The sequence below is a fragment of the Symsagittifera roscoffensis genome, chromosome 2, assembly GCF_963678635.1.
Source record: "Symsagittifera roscoffensis chromosome 2, txSymRosc1.1, whole genome shotgun sequence".
NCBI lineage: Eukaryota > Metazoa > Xenacoelomorpha > Acoela > Convolutidae > Symsagittifera > Symsagittifera roscoffensis.
This window is the reverse complement of record NC_087063.1, coordinates 3,710,329-3,729,444: the sequence shown is the minus strand read 5'-3', so window position 1 is coordinate 3,729,444 and position 19,116 is coordinate 3,710,329. Positions and strand designations below refer to the sequence as shown.

At 33.0% G+C, this 19,116-nt stretch overlaps 2 protein-coding genes across 3 annotated transcripts in view; one reads left to right on the top strand and one right to left on the bottom strand.

Annotated features, from left to right (window-relative positions):
- LOC134838866 (ATP synthase subunit alpha, mitochondrial-like) overlaps positions 1-19,116 on the top strand; it is a 494,565-nt gene that overhangs the window by 230,549 nt on the left and 244,900 nt on the right. The window lies entirely within an intron of this gene.
- LOC134839436 (cytochrome P450 4V2-like) overlaps positions 1,813-19,116 on the bottom strand; it is a 34,946-nt gene continuing 17,642 nt past the window's right edge. Inside the window, exons 7-10 of one of the 2 annotated variants that reach the window (XM_063854984.1) lie at positions 7,971-8,113; positions 7,064-7,275; positions 6,632-6,690; positions 1,813-2,056 (exon numbers count right to left, since the gene is read on the bottom strand). In XM_063854984.1, coding sequence (XP_063711054.1) covers positions 1,866-2,056; positions 6,632-6,690; positions 7,064-7,275; positions 7,971-8,113 — 605 coding nt within the window. In that variant the 3' untranslated portion in view covers positions 1,813-1,865. Of the gene's footprint in view, positions 2,057-4,048; positions 4,460-6,631; positions 6,691-7,063; positions 7,276-7,970; positions 8,114-19,116 lie in introns of those variants that run through there. The other variant, XM_063854983.1, reaches the window with a different exon arrangement.

Genomic DNA, 19,116 nt, shown 5'->3' with positions numbered 1-19,116 from the left:
TCCTATTAACAAATCAAACCAATTATGGCATATAAGCTTCCTTCAACCAATTTGGAACGAGTTCTAAGACGGATTAAATCTCTGCTTACGCTTTAACAGCGCAAAATATATCGCGCGTTAATAGTCCCAAATTGGCCAAAATAGCAATCTTTAAACCCACATTACTTTACGAAAAATACAGGTAAAATATTTTTTTTTCAAATTTAAGCTCAGGACAACAGGACCTTTTGAATGATAAAAACAAATTCTGACAAAAATGGCTAGTTAAAAGGTTGAAATTTGTCTGAAGAACCAGAAACAAAACCCACCCCGAGCATATTATTCCGTTACTTTCATTACGAAAGTCGGAACAAAAATCAACTCAATTGCTCGTTGTAATAAAAAACTTTGAAATCAAAATCTGTTACCTGTTTCTTTACTTCTTGAAATTCCTGATTAAACGTTCCTAGAATACGCCATTCCCTGATAAAGTGTCTAGAATAAGCTCAATCGCATTCGTTATCCAAATTGTGTTGCCTTACAACTTATCAGCGTTCAAATTCAAAGTTTCAGTATTTTTTATCTTATAATAGCTTTTATCTGATTGGCAGGAATTAGCAAATGAGATAAAAGCAAGAAAGGAAAAGGTGTGGCCTTCATTTTCAGTCAGATGCAAACTTAGTCAAACGAAAAGATCCGTTATAGCTTTGAACCTATAATGAACTTGAATCTATAACGTTTTTAAGATGAAAATTTAGCCAGACACTAAATCTGAAAACTCTTGCAGAAAAACAAAGGTGTATCTTTGCAATTTTGCGCTACTTTGATTAACTGTCGGCTTACTTGAAAAAAAAAAGGTTCGAAAACTTGAGCCGGTTAATTTAATTCATCAAGCTCAGTAATGATCTTTTTGTTTCAATCTTGTGCTCTACAGGTGGAACATTTGAAATTAAGAAATTTGTGACTAATAAGAAAAAATATCCAGTTCTCGTAAGTTTAAAATCTTCCTACATGTCTGCGGCGCAGAAAACTTTGTCACAAAAGGGTCTTTATAGTGGTTTCGGAGAGCTAAGAAAAGATCGACAAATTTTCGAATTTTTTTTGAAGATCCGCCCCCTCGAGAAAGTCTTAGATCCACATCTGATTGAATCAATAAATTTTTTGTGTGTTCTTTTTGTTGCGTTTCTTCCAATTTTGTGTATGTATACCGGGGTGGATCTAGAATTTTCTCGAGGGGGGGGGGGTGTTTCAAAAAAAAATCTTGAAAATTTTGTCGAATTTTTTTAGGTCAATCAAATTGATTTTCTGGGCTCTCCCAAAGCAATAAAAAAGATCCTGTTTTGGCCAAGTTGTCTGCGCCGCAGGCAACGCGTGCAAAAAAAAACACGCAAAAAGGTTGAAAATGTTGACCAAAATTTCGCACTTTATCGGAGCGCGCCTTCCCCTCAAAATTAGTAAGTATTGGTGCCAAAGATCGTCCGCACACTCCCCCTCCCCTAAATCCGCTACTGTATGTATATAAATATGTACACCTATAAGGTGGACCTAAAACTTTGTCATCAATAAAATTACATGTAGTTGACAGTAAACATGAGTAAATCAAACAAAACACGTTCATCATACACCGAATAAAGTTAAAGAATCACGAAGGACAGAAAAGCAAAAATTATGAGCTTAATTTGAAAAGACAAAATGGCAAAAAGAAACGCTCAAATAGGTTAGCTTTCTTCCAAAAACTAAATGACAATGAAAAGTTTACAATGAAATTTCAGGAACCTGAATCAAGTATCTCTTTGCGCTCGAACTCATTCATACAATGACAACCTAGCGCAAAAACGACCTTTTCCTGGTTGAAGTCTTTTTTTTCAGCGTTACTATTTTGCATTTCAGTTTTGTTCAGATCTGCGAGTGAATTTAATGTTGAAATCTTTCACTGGTCGCATGATCACTTGGCCGAACACCTCCATGTCTTTGTGCTCAGTGTCCGATTCGAGGTCGAAGTGACGAGCAATCGATGATATGATCAGTTTCTCTTCTAGAAGGGCGAACTTCTGGCCAATGCAGTTTCTGGGTCCAGCTGAAAAAATACTTTATTCGATCGAAAAATTACTAGTCGTGAAAAATTAAATCTAAAAACAAAAATTTTTCTGAATGCTTTTGAAAAATTTTAGAGTCGATTGTCCAAAAATGGATGAAAATTTATCTAATAATCGAATTCCTGAGGAAAAGGGATCGCTTTGACTTTGACTATTCCCTAGACCCCTATGTTACCTGGTAACAAATCCCCTCTCCATATTCAACGGTTAAGCATATGAGATTTTTAACCTACCAGCAGCGAGCTTCCATGTATAATAATCGATAGTGTTTTTTTGTTCCAAATTCATTCAAAGCCCATTAAAGTGCATTATAATCTCTAAAAAAAATTATAAAGTTTTGAATTACTATCACAAATAATCTCTATAAACCCCATCCTCACCTACCCTCACTCCCCACCCCCTCAAAAAAACTTAGACCCCCCAGGCGCCTACACCCCCACCTACCCTACCCCTGCCAATACACCCACTTACGCTTGGTGGCGTAAAGGTCTGCAGAGAGGGCGTAATGGTCGGCAAGGGTGCGTAATGGTCTGCAGGGGGGTTTAAAGGTGTGTCGGTGTGTGGGTTGGAGGTGCTTGAATGAGCACGCTTTTCATGTATTTTTACGTATTTGCACGGTAAATATAAGTCAAAAAGAAAGTAGAAAACAATCTAAGTTTTTGCTGCAGCCAAATGTCAAACACAATTTAGCGATTGTAGCGTTAAAATTGTGAATATATTGAGAAAGTTTTGGAAAATACAGGCTCCAACTCATACGAATTATTATAATCCATTATAATCTGTTATAACCCATTATAATCCATAATAAACTCCTATTATGAAATAAACTGATCTCTATTTTATTTGTTTTTTACGCAAGTTTTTTTGTTTTCCACGCAAAACTCAACTGACACAAACAATCATCGGCGAGAGTTGAATGATATTTCATATTGAAGCCCTTCCAATTGTAATTCGATTATTTAAAAAATTTTGGAAAAGTTTATCCAGTGTCGAGGAAAACCGGCTTGAAGTTTTCGACTTTTCGACGTAAATCGAGCGAATAAATACCCGCTAGTAAAAAGAGAAAATATTCGATTATATTATAATTTTAATCGCACTTTTAGCAAAATTATAATTAATTACAAGCGACAATTTTAGATGTGTAAACGATTTATCATCGATTATAATAATAACATTTTTGGTGACAGTTTAATAAATTATAATCAATTAAAATTGATTATAATTTTTCCGAAATTCTCTTTTAATCTCTTATAATCTACTATAAAAGATTTAATCCCTTTTTCTATCAAAATTATATTTTTCAAGAAAAATGAAATATAATGGATTAGAATTTAGCTTTTCTGCATGAATTTACAGTAAAAATCAGTAAGAAATAATAAATCAGTGAACCATGGGCGGATATGAGATTTTCTCGAATGATGGAGACGGTTTTTCAAAAAATTTCCAAAAATTTTATTGAGTTTTTTTGAGGTCGATCAAATTACTTTTCCGAGCTCTCCCAAAGCAATTAAAAGACTCTGTTTTGGCCAAATTTTGTGCGCCGCAGGCAAGACGTGCAAAAAACAGGCAAAAGGCGTTTTTAGGCTTTTTTTGGAAAATTTTGACCACAATTTGGCGTTTTTTCAGGGCGCACTTCCCCCTCAGAATAATTAAGTATGGGCGCCAAAGGCACCTTAAGAAAAATTTAAGGGTCCATCAGGCGAAAATGGATATCTCAAAATAGTACAAAGGGGGACCCTTTGTGTCGGCAGCGGATCGAATCCCTGAGCAAAAGATCGTCCGCACGCTCCCCCTCCCCTAAATCCGCTACTGTTTCTATATAAATATGTACACCTAGAAGGTGGACCTAAAACTTTGTCATCAATAAAATTACATGTAGTTGAGAGTAACATGAGTAAATCAAACAAAATACGTTCATCATACATCCAATTAGGAGGGCCAATGATGTTCAAGAAGCACAAAGGGTAGAAAAGGGAAAATTATCAGCTTAATTTAAAAAGACAAAATGGCAAAAAGAAACGTTCAAATAGGTTAGCTTTCTTACAAAAACTAAACTTTTCAGTTTACAATGAAATTTCAGGAACCTGGATCAATTATCTCTTGGCGTTCAAACTCATTCATACAATGACAACCTAGCGCAAAACAGACCTTTTTGTTGAAAGTTATTTTTTTTCAGCGTTACTATTTTGCATTTCATTTTTGTTCAGATCTGCGAGTGAATTTAATGTTGAAATATTTCACTGGTCGCATGATCACTTGGCCGAACACCTCCATGTCTTTGTGCTCAGTGTCCGATTTGAGGTCGAAGTGACGAGCAATCGATGATATGATCAGTTTATCTTCTAGAAGGGCGAACTTCTGGCCAATGCAGTTTCTGGGTCCAGCTGAAAAAATACCTTATTCGATCAAAAAAATTACTAGTCGTGAAAAATTAATTCTAAAACAAAAATTTTTCTGAATGCTTTTGAAAAATTTAGAGTCGATTGTCCAAAAATGGATGAAAATTTATCTAATAATCGAATTCCTGAGGAAAAGGGATCGCTTTGACTTTGACTATTCCCTAGACCCCTATGTTACCTGGTAACAAATCCCCTCTCCATATTCAACGGTTGAGCATATGAGATTTTTAACCTACCAGCAGCGAGCTTCCATGTATAATAATCGATAGTGTTTTTTTGTTCCAAATTCATTCAAAGCCCATTAAAGTGCATTATAATCTAAAAAAAATTATAAAGTTTTTAATTACAATCACAAATAATCTCTATAAACCCCATCCTCACCTACCCTCACCCCCCACCCCCTCAAAAAAACTTAGACCCCCCACGCGCCTACACCCCCACCTACCCTACCCCTGCCAATATACCCACTTACGTTTGGTGGCGTAAAGGTCTGCAGAGAGGGCGTAATGGTCGGCAAGGTTGCGTAATGTTCTGCAGGGGGGTTTAAAGGTGTGTCGGTGTGGGGGTTGGAGGTGGGGGAATTAGCACGCGTTTCATGTATTTTAACGTATTTGCACGGTAAATATAAGTCGAAAAGAAAGTAGAAAACAATCTAAGTTTTTGCTGCAGCTAAATGTCAAACACAATTTAGCAATTGTAGCGTTAAAATTGTGAATATATTGTGAAAGTTTTGGAAAATACAGGCTCCAACTCATACGAATTATTATAATCCATTATAATCTGTTATAACCCATTATAATCCATAAAAAACTCCTATTATGAATTAAACTGATCTCCATTTTATTTGTTTTTTTTTACGCAAGTTTTTTTGTTTTCCACGCAAAACTCAACTAACACAAACAATCATCGGCGAGAGTTGAATGATATTTCATATTGAAGCCCTTCCAATTGTAATTCGAACATTTAAAAAATTTTGGAAAAGTTTATCCAGTGTCGAGGAAAACCGGCTTGAAGTTTTTGACTTTTCGACGTAAATCGAGCGAATAAATACCCGCTAGTAAAAAGAGAAAATAATCGATTATATTATAATTTTAATCGCACTTTTAGCAAAATTATAATTAATTATAAGCGACAATTTTAGATGTGTAAACGATTTATCAACGATTATAATAATAACATTTTTGGTGACAGTTTAATAAATTATAATCAATGAAAATTGATTACAATTTTTCCGAAATTCTCTTTTAATCTCTTATAATCTACTATAAAAGATTTAATCCATTTTTCTATCAAAATTATATTTTTCAAGAAAAATGAAATATAATGGATTAGAATTTAGCTTTTCTGCATGAATTTACAGTAAAAATCAGTAAGAAATAATAAATCAGTGAACCATGGGCGGATATGAGATTTTCTCGAATGGTGGAGACGGTTTTTCAAAAAATTTCCAAAATTTTTATTGATTTTTTTTGAGGTCGACCAAATTAATTTTCGGAGCTCTCCCAAATCATTTAAAAGACCCTGTTTTGGCCAAATTTTGTGCGCCGCAGGCAAACTTTTAGAGAAACAGGCAAAAAACGGCTTTTTTTGGCGCGCGCTCCTCCTCAAAATCAGTTTTTATTAGCACCAAAGGCCAAAGCGTCCGTCACCAAATATGGATATCTCAAAACATTACACTGGGGGAACCCTTTGGGTAGGCATGGGGTCGAATCCACGAAAAAATGCGTAGGTTTTTTTAGTGGCCTAAAAGCTTACTAATAACCTAATTAAGCCGTAAAAACATATTTTTTCTCACAGAATTTCAGTTGTAGTATTTTACCTCCTTGTCTGAATCGAAAACTTCAAAAGTTCAAAAAGTTCTGAAAAATTTTTGGGAAACTTCAAATTTTTCGTTTTTCTAGTTGTTATTCTAAAAAAATTATTTTTCAATTATTTTAGTATGACCGTCAAATATGCCTCAGAAATATTTTTTTGTTGAGATCCCTTAATTATATCACGCCGAAAAATGACCCCAATTTGAAAAAAAAGGTATTGAGTACATTTTATAAAATTTTGAGCTTCCAAAGAACTCCATTTTCAAAAATCCAATAAAGATTTTTTACGTTTTGGATTTACAATGAATTCTTTTAATTAAAATAGACTTATTTGTGGACTGACCGCTGAATGGGACGTAGCAGTATGGGTGTTCATCGATCGGCACTTCTTTGTTAATCCATCTGCAATAGCGAAAACAAAACAATAAAATAAACCATTTAATTCGCTCGCTTCAGATTTTTTCAGATAACCTATACTTTAGATAACTTGAAAGAACACAAACAAAATTTAAATTTAATGAAGTTGAAGGTTACTATATTAAAATTGAAGTTTATTTTATTTTGATCTTGAATTTTTCAGCGTTTATGAACTCAAATGCTCTTTGGGAGTTTTTTCTAATCAATTAAAAATAACATATTTTTTAAGTTATTAAGTTTTTAATTGGCATAAATGGTTGCAAAAAATAAATCTCATTAATCAGATGCTAATTAATTTGGCACAGATAAATCAAAATCTAATCAAAATCAATTACTTATTTGAGACTACGTTCATTACCTGTCGGGGTTGAACGTGTATGGCTCACTATACAACTCCGGGTCATGATGTATGGCATATATGTGAAGTATGACCTGAGTGCCCTGGAGTAGTTTGTAGCCCTCTATCTCTATGTCATCAGTGAGGGTTCTCCCGATAGAAGGGACTGAAGGGAACATACGCAGTCCCTCCTTCAACACTGCGTCCAAATAAGGCATGCTTTGAAGAACTTTCTAGAACAAATCAAATTCCCCCGTGAAAAAATTTCACACAGACAGCTAAACTGTGGCATGCTTTGAAGAACTTACTAGAACAAATCAGATTCACCCGTGAAAATGCTCAGGTTAAGTTTCACAAAAACCGCTGAACAATAGAATATTTAGGGAGGTCAAAACTCATTTGGGTTATGTTTTGTCGGATAAAATTGCAGTTCTTGATTTGAGTAGCTGAGACCTCCTCTGAATCCTAGACTTCTGGTCAATCAATGTCCTGGATGGTTCCTGCCAAGAAGTCCAGGATTCCTCTGGACTCTTTAAATTCCTTGCAGGTAATCCAAGTTTTCCAATGGCCATGTAACCCAGATACATGAAGTTATTTTACGGTTAAGCATATACACTTTTTGTACCTAGTAACAGATCTGCCTCCCCCTCCCCTCTCACTACTTTCTTTTGCAAAAGAGAGGAAATAGTTCACGGGTCGAGATCCCGCTCAAAACCGCTCAAAATTTGAACGGTTTTTGAGCGTTTTTTTTTGATAAACCGTTCAAAAACCGCTTAAACCGCTCATTTTGAAGCAAGATTTTGAGCGCAATTGTCTAAAAAAAAAACGCTCAAATCTTGCTTCAAATTTGGTGAAAAATCTCGACTCGGGTTAAAGAGATCTGATATAAGCTAGTATATATAATACAGCAGAAGATGTTTTGTCTGACCTTGACCTCCTGGACATTTTCTTCTTCCAAAGCTACAGTGGCGAAAGCCTCGTCTACTTCTTCCTGTAGTTTCTGCATCACTTCCGGGTAGTTGCACAACATCTGCAGTACAAAAGACATGGCAGCTGCCGTTGTGTCGTGACCTGAAAAATACAATTTATTCTTGTAAAGTTGAAGTTAAAACGATTTATCCACACAGGAAAGGACCAACATACGAGCTGTTCATCTCATCACAAAGAACCGCTGTTGTGCTTGTTCCTGCTTTATAAATATATGCATGTATTTTTGGTTATTTTTCTAAGCTTTAATTCAATAAATTTAATATAAATTGAGATTCAGTTTTTTCCGAAGATATGTATCAGTACAAAAGTAAACGGTAAAAATAAACAATAAAAAAAACCAAATCTATTGGAACCTGATCTAAACTACATTTTATGATTGGATAAATTAGATATTTTACCAATGTAAAGTATTTAATATTAACCAATCATGATCCATCTAACTAACAACCCACTTATTTGTAAGTGCTGAAGTTACTTGTAATTTCAGCACCAGAGAGATTTGAATTTAACTTAGAAATTAGTTGGACTCTCCCGAGCACTTCAGCAGCCGCAATAAACCAGTATACCCTAGATCTATTGAGCCTAGCAGAGACTAGTTAAACAACCTGAGACTAGATAGTATAAGAGTAAGATTAGGATCGGTATTAGACTAAGAAGTTGCACGAATCTATCCGGCCGAAAATAAGATAGCGTGACGAGCAGACGGTGTACCCTATCCGAAATTACTCTATGAGTTATACACTCCAGTCATAACTCATCTGGTGCGACCATAAGTCTCGAACAAGACCTTAATAGCTTAGAATTAACCAAAATAGATTAGAAATTAGACAAAAACATTTACAAAATGTTATACGACAATTTAATCGAAATGTCTCTACGACTCAATAGATCAGAGCCAATATTCCGAACCATAACAGAACTACCCGGAATTGGAAGAAGACCTCGAACCAGAGACGACATACGACAAAGTAGAAACTTGCCATATAGCTATATGATAGTTAGGCAAAAACCAGAACAAACTTTTATATTTAGAATACTACTGGCAATGAATTTAGATTTTCATTTGCAAACATAAAACCTTGAAGTTAATCTTCAAAATCATTTCAGGCGCTAAACAAAATTATTAATATACAATAACGATTGATAAAAAGATCTAAGATAGTTTTCCTAAAACTCTGCAGTAATATACAAAACATGTTTGAAAAATAATTATTGAAAAATAAAAAATAAAAATTAGTAGCATGACAATAAATGGTTAGTAATCATAAATCATCCTGTTGTTCCAGCTCCATCACCTAAAACATAACAGCAATCATAAACCCACTAATATCATCAAAACACTAAATCTTTCCTTTACACACATTTAAAATTTTATTAAAACTTAAATTCACTTAATTTTAAAACCAGATCATCAAGGCTTCTCCTTGGATCTTAAATCATTTTCTACTTAATTAAATTTCAAATTTGATCATCAAGGCTTATCCTTGGATCAAACAGAACAACTTTGTTCTCCCCCACCCACTTAATTAGTGTCTAACGACCTAAAACGTCGATTCACTACCCAACCCTTTCTAAAGACCTAAGACTAATAGAAATTTTTAAACAAAACTAATCATTCAAATTAGGATAAATAGTGAAGAACTTCGGTTATTCATCCTTCACTTGACCCCCCCTCTTACCAGACCCAGGATAAATCTTAGACTTAGTAAGTTTAAAATAGTATCTAACGAACTACTCGCGTTCTAATTATACCTGAACCTTGTGGATCGATTTACTATTCTCCAACCCTTGAACACAATCACTACCCCTAAGTAAGATTAAGTAAGTTAACACCTTAACTTATACTAGCCACGAGAAAGTAAAAAATCATTCTTCGGAATCGATATACTTTTCTCTCCAACCCTGAACAAATAGACCCAGGTTAAGCTAACCAAAAAATCGTAAGAACTAACAGTTTAGGAAAATAGAAATCATTTAACAACCTTTTGCATCCGTCATCCTAAACCTTATGTCATTTAAAAACCTAGGAAATAAACAAACAATCGTTTTACACAATTGTGAAATAGATAACAAAAAATACGACCTTGTAATCACACCTCATACACAAACAGTTGGATACATTCGAACAAAACGACAAACACTAAAAAGAAAAATAATAACGAAACAAAGACAAATAACACGAAAAAGATTTTCAAAAAATCGAAACGCATTTTCAGAATCAGAAACCAACAGTTTAGACGAACTTTACAAACTAAAAGAATCAATAGATAAAAATTACCCACTTCACGATCAATTATATTTTTCTGACTCAGAAACAACTTCAAATCCATCAAAAAGAGGAAAAAGAAGAATAAAAAAGCAGTATAAACACAAACCAGTACATTTATACAATTGGAATCAACCAATTCGACACATTAATAATTACATATTAACAGTCATCGAACGAAAAAATGAGCTCAACGCACACTCCAGGTGAAGAAAGTCCAGATGATGATGAAATCTTTCCTTTTATAGTAGATGCAACCACTGATAGAGGACAGCATATATTTTGCAAAAATTTACTATTAAATTTATTTGAACCCGGAATCAGTCCATGTAAAACAGAGTTCCCAGATGTAAAAATCAAAAGACAAATCATAGACCACTACTTAAAAGATATATGCAACATAACACAACAGTATGGAATCTACTCCATAGAATTCACCTCACCAAACCATAATAATAGAAAATATACAATTCAAACAGACGATCTTGATTTAGAATTTTCAAAAGTTTTTTCAGAATATATATAAAAAGCATCCAATATCATAACTCACAAAGAGCAAACTCCATATTCACCAATGAAGTTTTCGCAATAATATATAGTTATATTTCGATATTAGAAAACGAAATCCCAATAACAAATGTCTCACCGACAGAAACATCTAAACATTTAAGAGTACGACATGAAATCACACTACTCTCTAGTTATTTAAACATCATTAAAGAAAATTTCACGAAAGACGACGTTTCACAACATTCAAAACACGATCTACAAAAAATTTTGGCATGGTTCATAATAGATTATTTCACACACAATATTGATTTAATTGCACAAGCAAGAAAAAATTTTAGACCCCAAAACTCGAACGATGATACCGCTATCACAGAACAATCAGATTATGTTTGGGACCCCGAATGGTCTCATCCCGCATTTATAAGCTTCCCACAAACAATCTCAAGTCATGCAATAAGTACAATATCTTACATAAGAGATTATGTAAAAGTAATACCATTAACCATTGATGCGACACCATTAAACTATAATACATTTTTACCCGATACACAAAATAATAGTTTAAACTCTACAGTTATACACAATGAAAACCTCAATGGAACTAGGAATCTTACTCAACAAGATATCCAGACACCATCACACTTCATAAATGAAGAAATTGTACACACAACAACTACACAACAAAGTATTTCACCAATACGCCCAAATTTAACAACACCAAGAAATACAAATCCTTCACAAACACAGGTAACCTTACAATCAACCGTTAAACCTTCGGTTGCCCCTAAATATTCACATATGGATTACCAAACATACAGACCCATGACAATAACATCAAAAACACGCAAAACATTCACTAGAAACAACTTTACAGACCATAATTATAATTATACACATCCATCAAAAACATATAATCAACCACAAAGAAATTTTAACCAATATACAAGATCTCGAAATTGGGATAACCCAATGACCCAACCTAATTCAATAAATTTCCAAACAAATCCTCCACAGGATCACAGTGAAAATTACCCATTTTTTCAACAAAATAAAAATAAAAAACAGACATCTTATCAAATGGATTATTTATCCTCAGATGATTATTTCTTACAACCAGATATATTTGCACCAAATACTCAAGAATATCGTAGACAAGGAATACAGAAAACACGTACAAATCATAGAAATTTTTCTCCACAACCAATAGATGCACAACATCAACAACCAATTCAACAACAAAATCTAATTAATACACAATCTTTTCAACCAATTCAACAACAAAATCCAATGACTGCACACTCGTATCAAGCATCACAAATGCAAAATGAAATACCACTCCCATATTATCTCCAACAACATGAAATAACAAGAAACCAACTTTCAAATTTTTCTCAAATGCCAAATGCAGCAGAATCATTACAAATGACAATGAATCCATACCTTATGGGTGGATCATCAATAACATCAAACAAACCTTTAATGGTTTTCACAGGAACAGACCCTGAATATTCTGTAGAAGATTATTTAAATGCAGTAACAGCAAACCTGATTTTAAATATTGGACCTGAACCAATTAATACGCCACTACATCAAAATTGGATACATCGACGCACAGCGTTAATACAAACAACCTTAGATGGCGCAGCCCAAAAATGGTTTTCAGTACTACCTCTAGAAATAAAATCAAACTGGAAAAGGTTTACACAGGAATTTTCAAAAATGTTTGACTCCGAAAGAAACAAACAACAACAAAGAGTTTTATGTAATGAAATTCGCAGATTACCAAACGAAACCATCAAGCAAATAGCAGTACGAATCGAAACACTAGTTCGAAAAGCATATTCATTAAATACACATGACTATAAAAACACAAAGATGACAGAAATCTTAATGATGACCTTAACACCACAATTAAGGAAAATAGCAATAAAAAAGAGAGCATCCCATCCTTCTTCAATTCGAGAACCCGATTTAGATTTTCGAAAACTAGTAGACAAATTAGAACAAGCAGAAATCACGATGAAACTAGAAGAAACGGAAAATCTGAAATTACAATACGTTAACAGAATTGAAACGACTCCTACTAATATTAATAATATACAGGAATCAGAGACAGACCTCGTTGAAAAAATCACTGAAATACTCAATATTTACGAAAAGAACCCAAACTTTAAAGGCAAACCATCTTTCAAAAAATGGTGTAATTATTGCCGACGATACGGACATAGTATTTCCGAATGTAGACAAAAACAGCAAGACAATCAAAATAAACCTCAAAAATATAAAGAACCAAATAAATCATTCTATCAATACATGAAAAAAGATCAAAATCTACCGAACAAAACAGTCTACAGCAACAACAGTTCAGGAAAACCACTCCCGAACAATACAAATTATACAAGAAATCAATCACCATATAACTCAAGTTATAGAGGAAGATCACCAGAACGAAGAAACACGAATAATTCATCACAAAATCACTACAATAGACCAAATAGTCGAAATAACTACTCCAGATCAAATTCAAATACACAACGATTTGTTTCTAGATCTAATTACCAATCAAGAAATAACTACTATCCAAACAACCAATCACGAAATTCATCATACAATAGGAATAGAAACTACTCCTATAATCGAAATAGAAGTTATTCAAACAACCGAAACCAGAATTACCCGAACAATCAATCAAGGAATAACTCATATAATAGATCGAACTATAACAGACCAAACAACAATTATCAAAATAGATCGCGAAATAATTCACAAAATCGACACTCAAGTTATAATAATCGTTATAGAAATTATTCCCAATCACCACACCGGAATAATAATAACTATAATAATTCTAATAATCGCCACATAAGTAGTACACCTAAGAATCAAAGACAAATCAATCAAGTACAATCTAACCCAGAAACAACATCAGACCCTCCAGGTATTGATGACACAGTAACTGATACGTTACAACTCAATCAAATAAACTGTACATCATCAGATTCAGAAAGTGATACTGAAAACACTCTTTCTATCAATATGATAAAAGTCGAAAATGACTATGAATCTGTCATATATGAACAACCCTTTTCATCACACATATATGAAAATCAATCAGAATTTCTTCAAAATTATTACACTACACCCATAAATTCCACACCAACGACGCAAGAAACAAATGAGATTAACACTACAAATCAAACCAATAAAAATACCAAAACAAAATGCTTGAATACAAACCATATTTATCAAAATATACAAAAAGAACAACCCAAAGAAAAAATTTGGACAATACCATTTCTCTTAGAAAGCCCAAGAAATAAAGAATTTCAACCACCAGACCTTGAAATAGATTTTTTAATTGATTCAGGAGCAGAATCAAACATAATAAACATCCCCACATGGAATGAAATAAAAACCTTACACCCAAAGCTAACACCTCTTGAAACCTCCAGCAAACTAGCAACAGCACAAGGATCAACATTGATAAACTACGGAAAAATCCAATTATTTCTCCTCCCCACCAGAACAATGGAACAAAGCAAAATTTTAAATAAGCCATTTAAACAAATATTCCATATCACTGACATTAAATATAATATCATTGGAATACCATTTATTTCGAAGTATATACCAACAATTAACATACTAAATAGTAAAATATTAATCAAAGATAAATATACAAAAACAAAAGAAACATCCTTAACATTTTTTCAAAGATTTAATAAACAACCACCATTCTTTTCAAAATTCTACCCGATATTTAACCAACAAAGAAAACACCTAAAACCACTATCAGGAAATATCTATAATTTTTCAATCAAACAAGTTCACCAATATGATAAAGAACAAAACAAACAAAAATTTTATATGTCAGAATTTGAATTCAAACCTATTCACAAATTTTTCAAAATCACAATCTCATCCATAAAATATTTGAAAAATTCGAATTCCGATATCATTTCCTTACATGTCTATAACAACACACCTTACCAAGTAACATTACCTTTAGGACTTTTAGGATATTGTGAAACCAACGCTACAATATCACCAATACACGAAAAAGCCTATCGCGTAAATAATATACTCCAATTACTAGATATTTGCCAATCTACAATTCTTAATGAAGAATTATCTATAAATAATATAATAAGTAACGAAAACAGAAATACGGATTATTTCACAAAAACTCCATATTTCAAACCTACATTCAACATAAGTAACTACACAGAGGACCAACAAAAATTTTTAACAATGTTTAATTTCCAACATTCACAAATAACACAAAACGAATTCGAAAAATTAGCCAAACAGCTAATTAAATATTCATCAGTCTATGCAACATCAAAATTCGATGTTGGAAAAATCAGTTCATCACTACATCTCCCGTTAAAACCAGACGCAGTTTTCAAAAAACAGAGAGCAAGTAAAGTACCAATTCACTTACATGATAAAGTGAACAGATTACTCGATATTTTAGAACAATACAACATTATATCACCAGTTAATAAAGAAGAACAACCAAAAGGCAACACATTTATCAACCCCGTTATCATTCTAGCTAAAGGAGAATCATTAAAAATCGTTCTCGACGCTAGATACCTCAATTCACTCATAGATGAATCAAAATGTAATTGGCCCATTGAACCAATACAAGTTATTTTAACAAAAATAAACGGCAAATACTTTACAACCGCCGATATGAATAGTGCATACAATCAAATGCCACTAGATGAACAATCACGACGTTTAACACAATTTGTTATCGGAAACCAACAATATGAATTCAACCGCTTATTCTATGGAATATCCATAGGACCAGCAGCATTTTCAGCTTTTATGAGCAAAATTTTTAGACCACTAATACTCAAGAAAAACGCAATCACCTATTTAGACGATGTTTTTATGCAATCACAAACAAAAGACGAGATGTTCAATGTTTTAGAAAAATATCACCAAATACTTCAGAACGAAAATCTGAAGGCCGCCCCCGATAAATCACACTTCTTTTTGACAAGAGTTAAATTCTTAGGACATAATATAGAAAGAAAAACAATCACTCCATTGAAATCACGCATTGACGCTATTCAAAAACTTCAACCACCAACAAATAAAAAGAAAATCCAAGAATTTCTTGGAATGTTAAACTTTTTAAGTAAATATGTTTATAAAATGCAATTATATCTACGACCATTTTATAACATCCTTAGACAACAAAATAATTTTGAATGGAACACAGAACATCAAACACGATTTGAAGAAGTAAAGAAACTTTTAACTGAACTAATTTCAAACACAATTCCAGATTCAAATCAACCATTTTATGCAATGTGCGATGCTTCGAACTTTGGCATCGGTGCAGCACTATTACAATCACATAATGGTACAAATAAAATGAACCTCATATCAGCAAATTCTCGATTATTCACTCAAGCAGAGCTACGACTCTCAACTCTAATGAGAGAATGTACAGCCATAATATATACACTGACAGAATATGAATTTCTGATACTTGGATCAAAACATCCAACAGTTCTATTCACAGACCATAAACCAATCATCTTTCTCTTTACACAAAAATCTAACCCAAACCACCGAGTTTACAGATTTCAACTAATTCTAATGAAATTTCCAAACTTACATATAGTTTGGACTGCAAGAAAAAATCTTGCATTACCAGACACCTTAAGTCGAAATACACCACCTGAATTACTTACACGAAAAACAACAGTTGAAATACCCAAAAACATAAAATTCTACCTTGCAGAAAACGAAACATCACCCCGATTGGAATGCAAATATGCAGTAAAAACTGATATTGAACAATCACAAATAAATAGTTTACAACATTTCCCACTTTATTTAGATTGTCAAAATAATCATTATGAAGTTGATTTACTTGGAACATCAACTTTCAAACCAATCCCATATTCTCAATGGATAAAAAATAACACCCAACAAAAACGAACTAAACAACACCCGCCTAAGAAAGACCATTTTCCACTAATTGAAAAAGAAGATTTAACTGATAAAATAAATTTATCAGGACCACAAACAAATGATTCAAAATACACAATAAATCAAGTTTTTGACCTTCACGACCCACTTGATACAATACCCTTATCTAAATTAGAAATCGAAAACATTTTTCTCCCCCCAACAGAAATAATTACAATTTCAACATTGAAACAATACAAAACCTTGACCCAGTAATTCGACAACTGAAATCATGGCACAAATATAAAACTAAACCTATCAAAGCAGATTCAACCATTCTAGGAAACAAAACACTCCTCCGATACTTTCGCAAATTTAACAACACAACAATTAACGAAAATACAGACCTTTTAGAGTATAACCTGAATGAATCTACAGTTCCATGTCTCCCTTTAAGTATGATTCTTATAGCTTTTAATATTTCACATACACAAAATATTAAAGGACACTCTGGATCAGAGAAAACATATTCAAATTTTATACAAAACTTTTATTTCCCAAATGCACCAATTTGGATAAAAGTACTATGCAATGACTGTATAGTATGTCAACTAAATAAACCTTACCCAAATCAAAAACAAATAGCACAAAAACAAGATTTTAAAGGACAAAGTTTGTACTTCAATCATCGTATCTCATTTGATACTAAAGGACCAATTTCACCCTCATCAGAAGGAAACTCCTACATTATGGTAATTGTTGACGCATTTACACATTATGTAGCACTTAACCCAGTACCACATTGTAACGCTTATTACGCTTACACAACACTCTATGAACACTGGATAGCAAAATTCGGACTACCAGAAATTTTAGTTACAGACAACGGTACAGAATTCATAAATAATGAAATTATCACACTATGTCATTTATATAACATTAAACACAAACCACGTACATCTCATGCACCTTGGACAAACGGCTTAGTCGAAGGTATGAACCGTTCATTACAAGAATATCTTAGATGTATCATCAACGGAAATGATACAAAATATACCGAATGGTCAGCAGATGTAAAATTATTTCCCTTAGCGTATAATTCACAAATTACGACAACTTTAGGAATGTCACCATACGAAATGGTTTTTAACCAAAAGCCACGCAAACCAATAATGTTTACAGCAAATTCTCATAAAAACGCACAAGGTTATTGTCAACCAAATAAAGACTCAATTTGTTATAACCTACCTTTACATACACACGATGAAGATCATTTTCATCACCCACAAATTCTTAAACTAGCCTCCGGTACACACACCGAATGGATTCTAAATAGAGATAAAAAACACAATGAAATTTATCAAAAAATAACAAAAAAGTTATTACAAAGACAAAACATTAATGAACAAATCAATTCACGTTTTACACCAGCCTCCGAATTAAAAATTGGAACATTTGTTTTAATACCTAATTTTAATACTCAAAAAGGAATTTCTAAAAAATTACAACCCCTTCGAAAAGGACCATACCAAATAATTGCAAAACCCACTGATGTCACATATAAAATTACCGACTCAAACAAAAAAGAAATCGTTCAACATCGAAACAACCTATTACCTTATTACCCAAAAGAATACGCACTCCGCGAATTAACTCAATTATATTCTTTCACAGGATTAAAAATCATTCAAAATGAACCACATCTGAAAAACACAGAACAAAATGATAACCCCACCGAAAATCAAAACACAAAACCAACCGCCACCAAAAACAATACACAAAACCATAAAGAATCTCCAAAACAAAGAAAAAATAGAAAAATGACCGAACAAATAATACCCCAAGAACAAATTGACAAATCAGAAAATAGAAAAACAACAAGACTCCGAAATCAACCACGTAAAAACTATAAAATATTCATCCCCCAATCTAAAATTTTAAAGAAAGTGGAATTTCAAAAGTAATTTTAACATTTGCTTCACAATCTTGAAACCTCCGAAACATTTTTCATTTACATTTTTCAAAATAACATGCTGACAAGTACGTAATAATTCTAGTTCAAAATAGACCAATAGGATTCATCCAATCCGTCACTTTCTCTAACTCAAACTAAGACCAATTAGACGAATCATATAGAACTCCAGGCACATCTATAACTATAACTTTACGACCTCCAGGTCAAAAATAAGCAAACCACTCCAACTTGACAACTAAAATAAATATCACCATAATACCGTACCCCTCCCTTATCTAATAACCCAAAGATCAACAATATTTCCCCAACTCAGACCACGAATACCCCCAAAGCAAATTTGTTAACTTAGCCTAAAGTAACAAAATGAACATTTTAATTAGCCTAAAGTATAAAAATCTC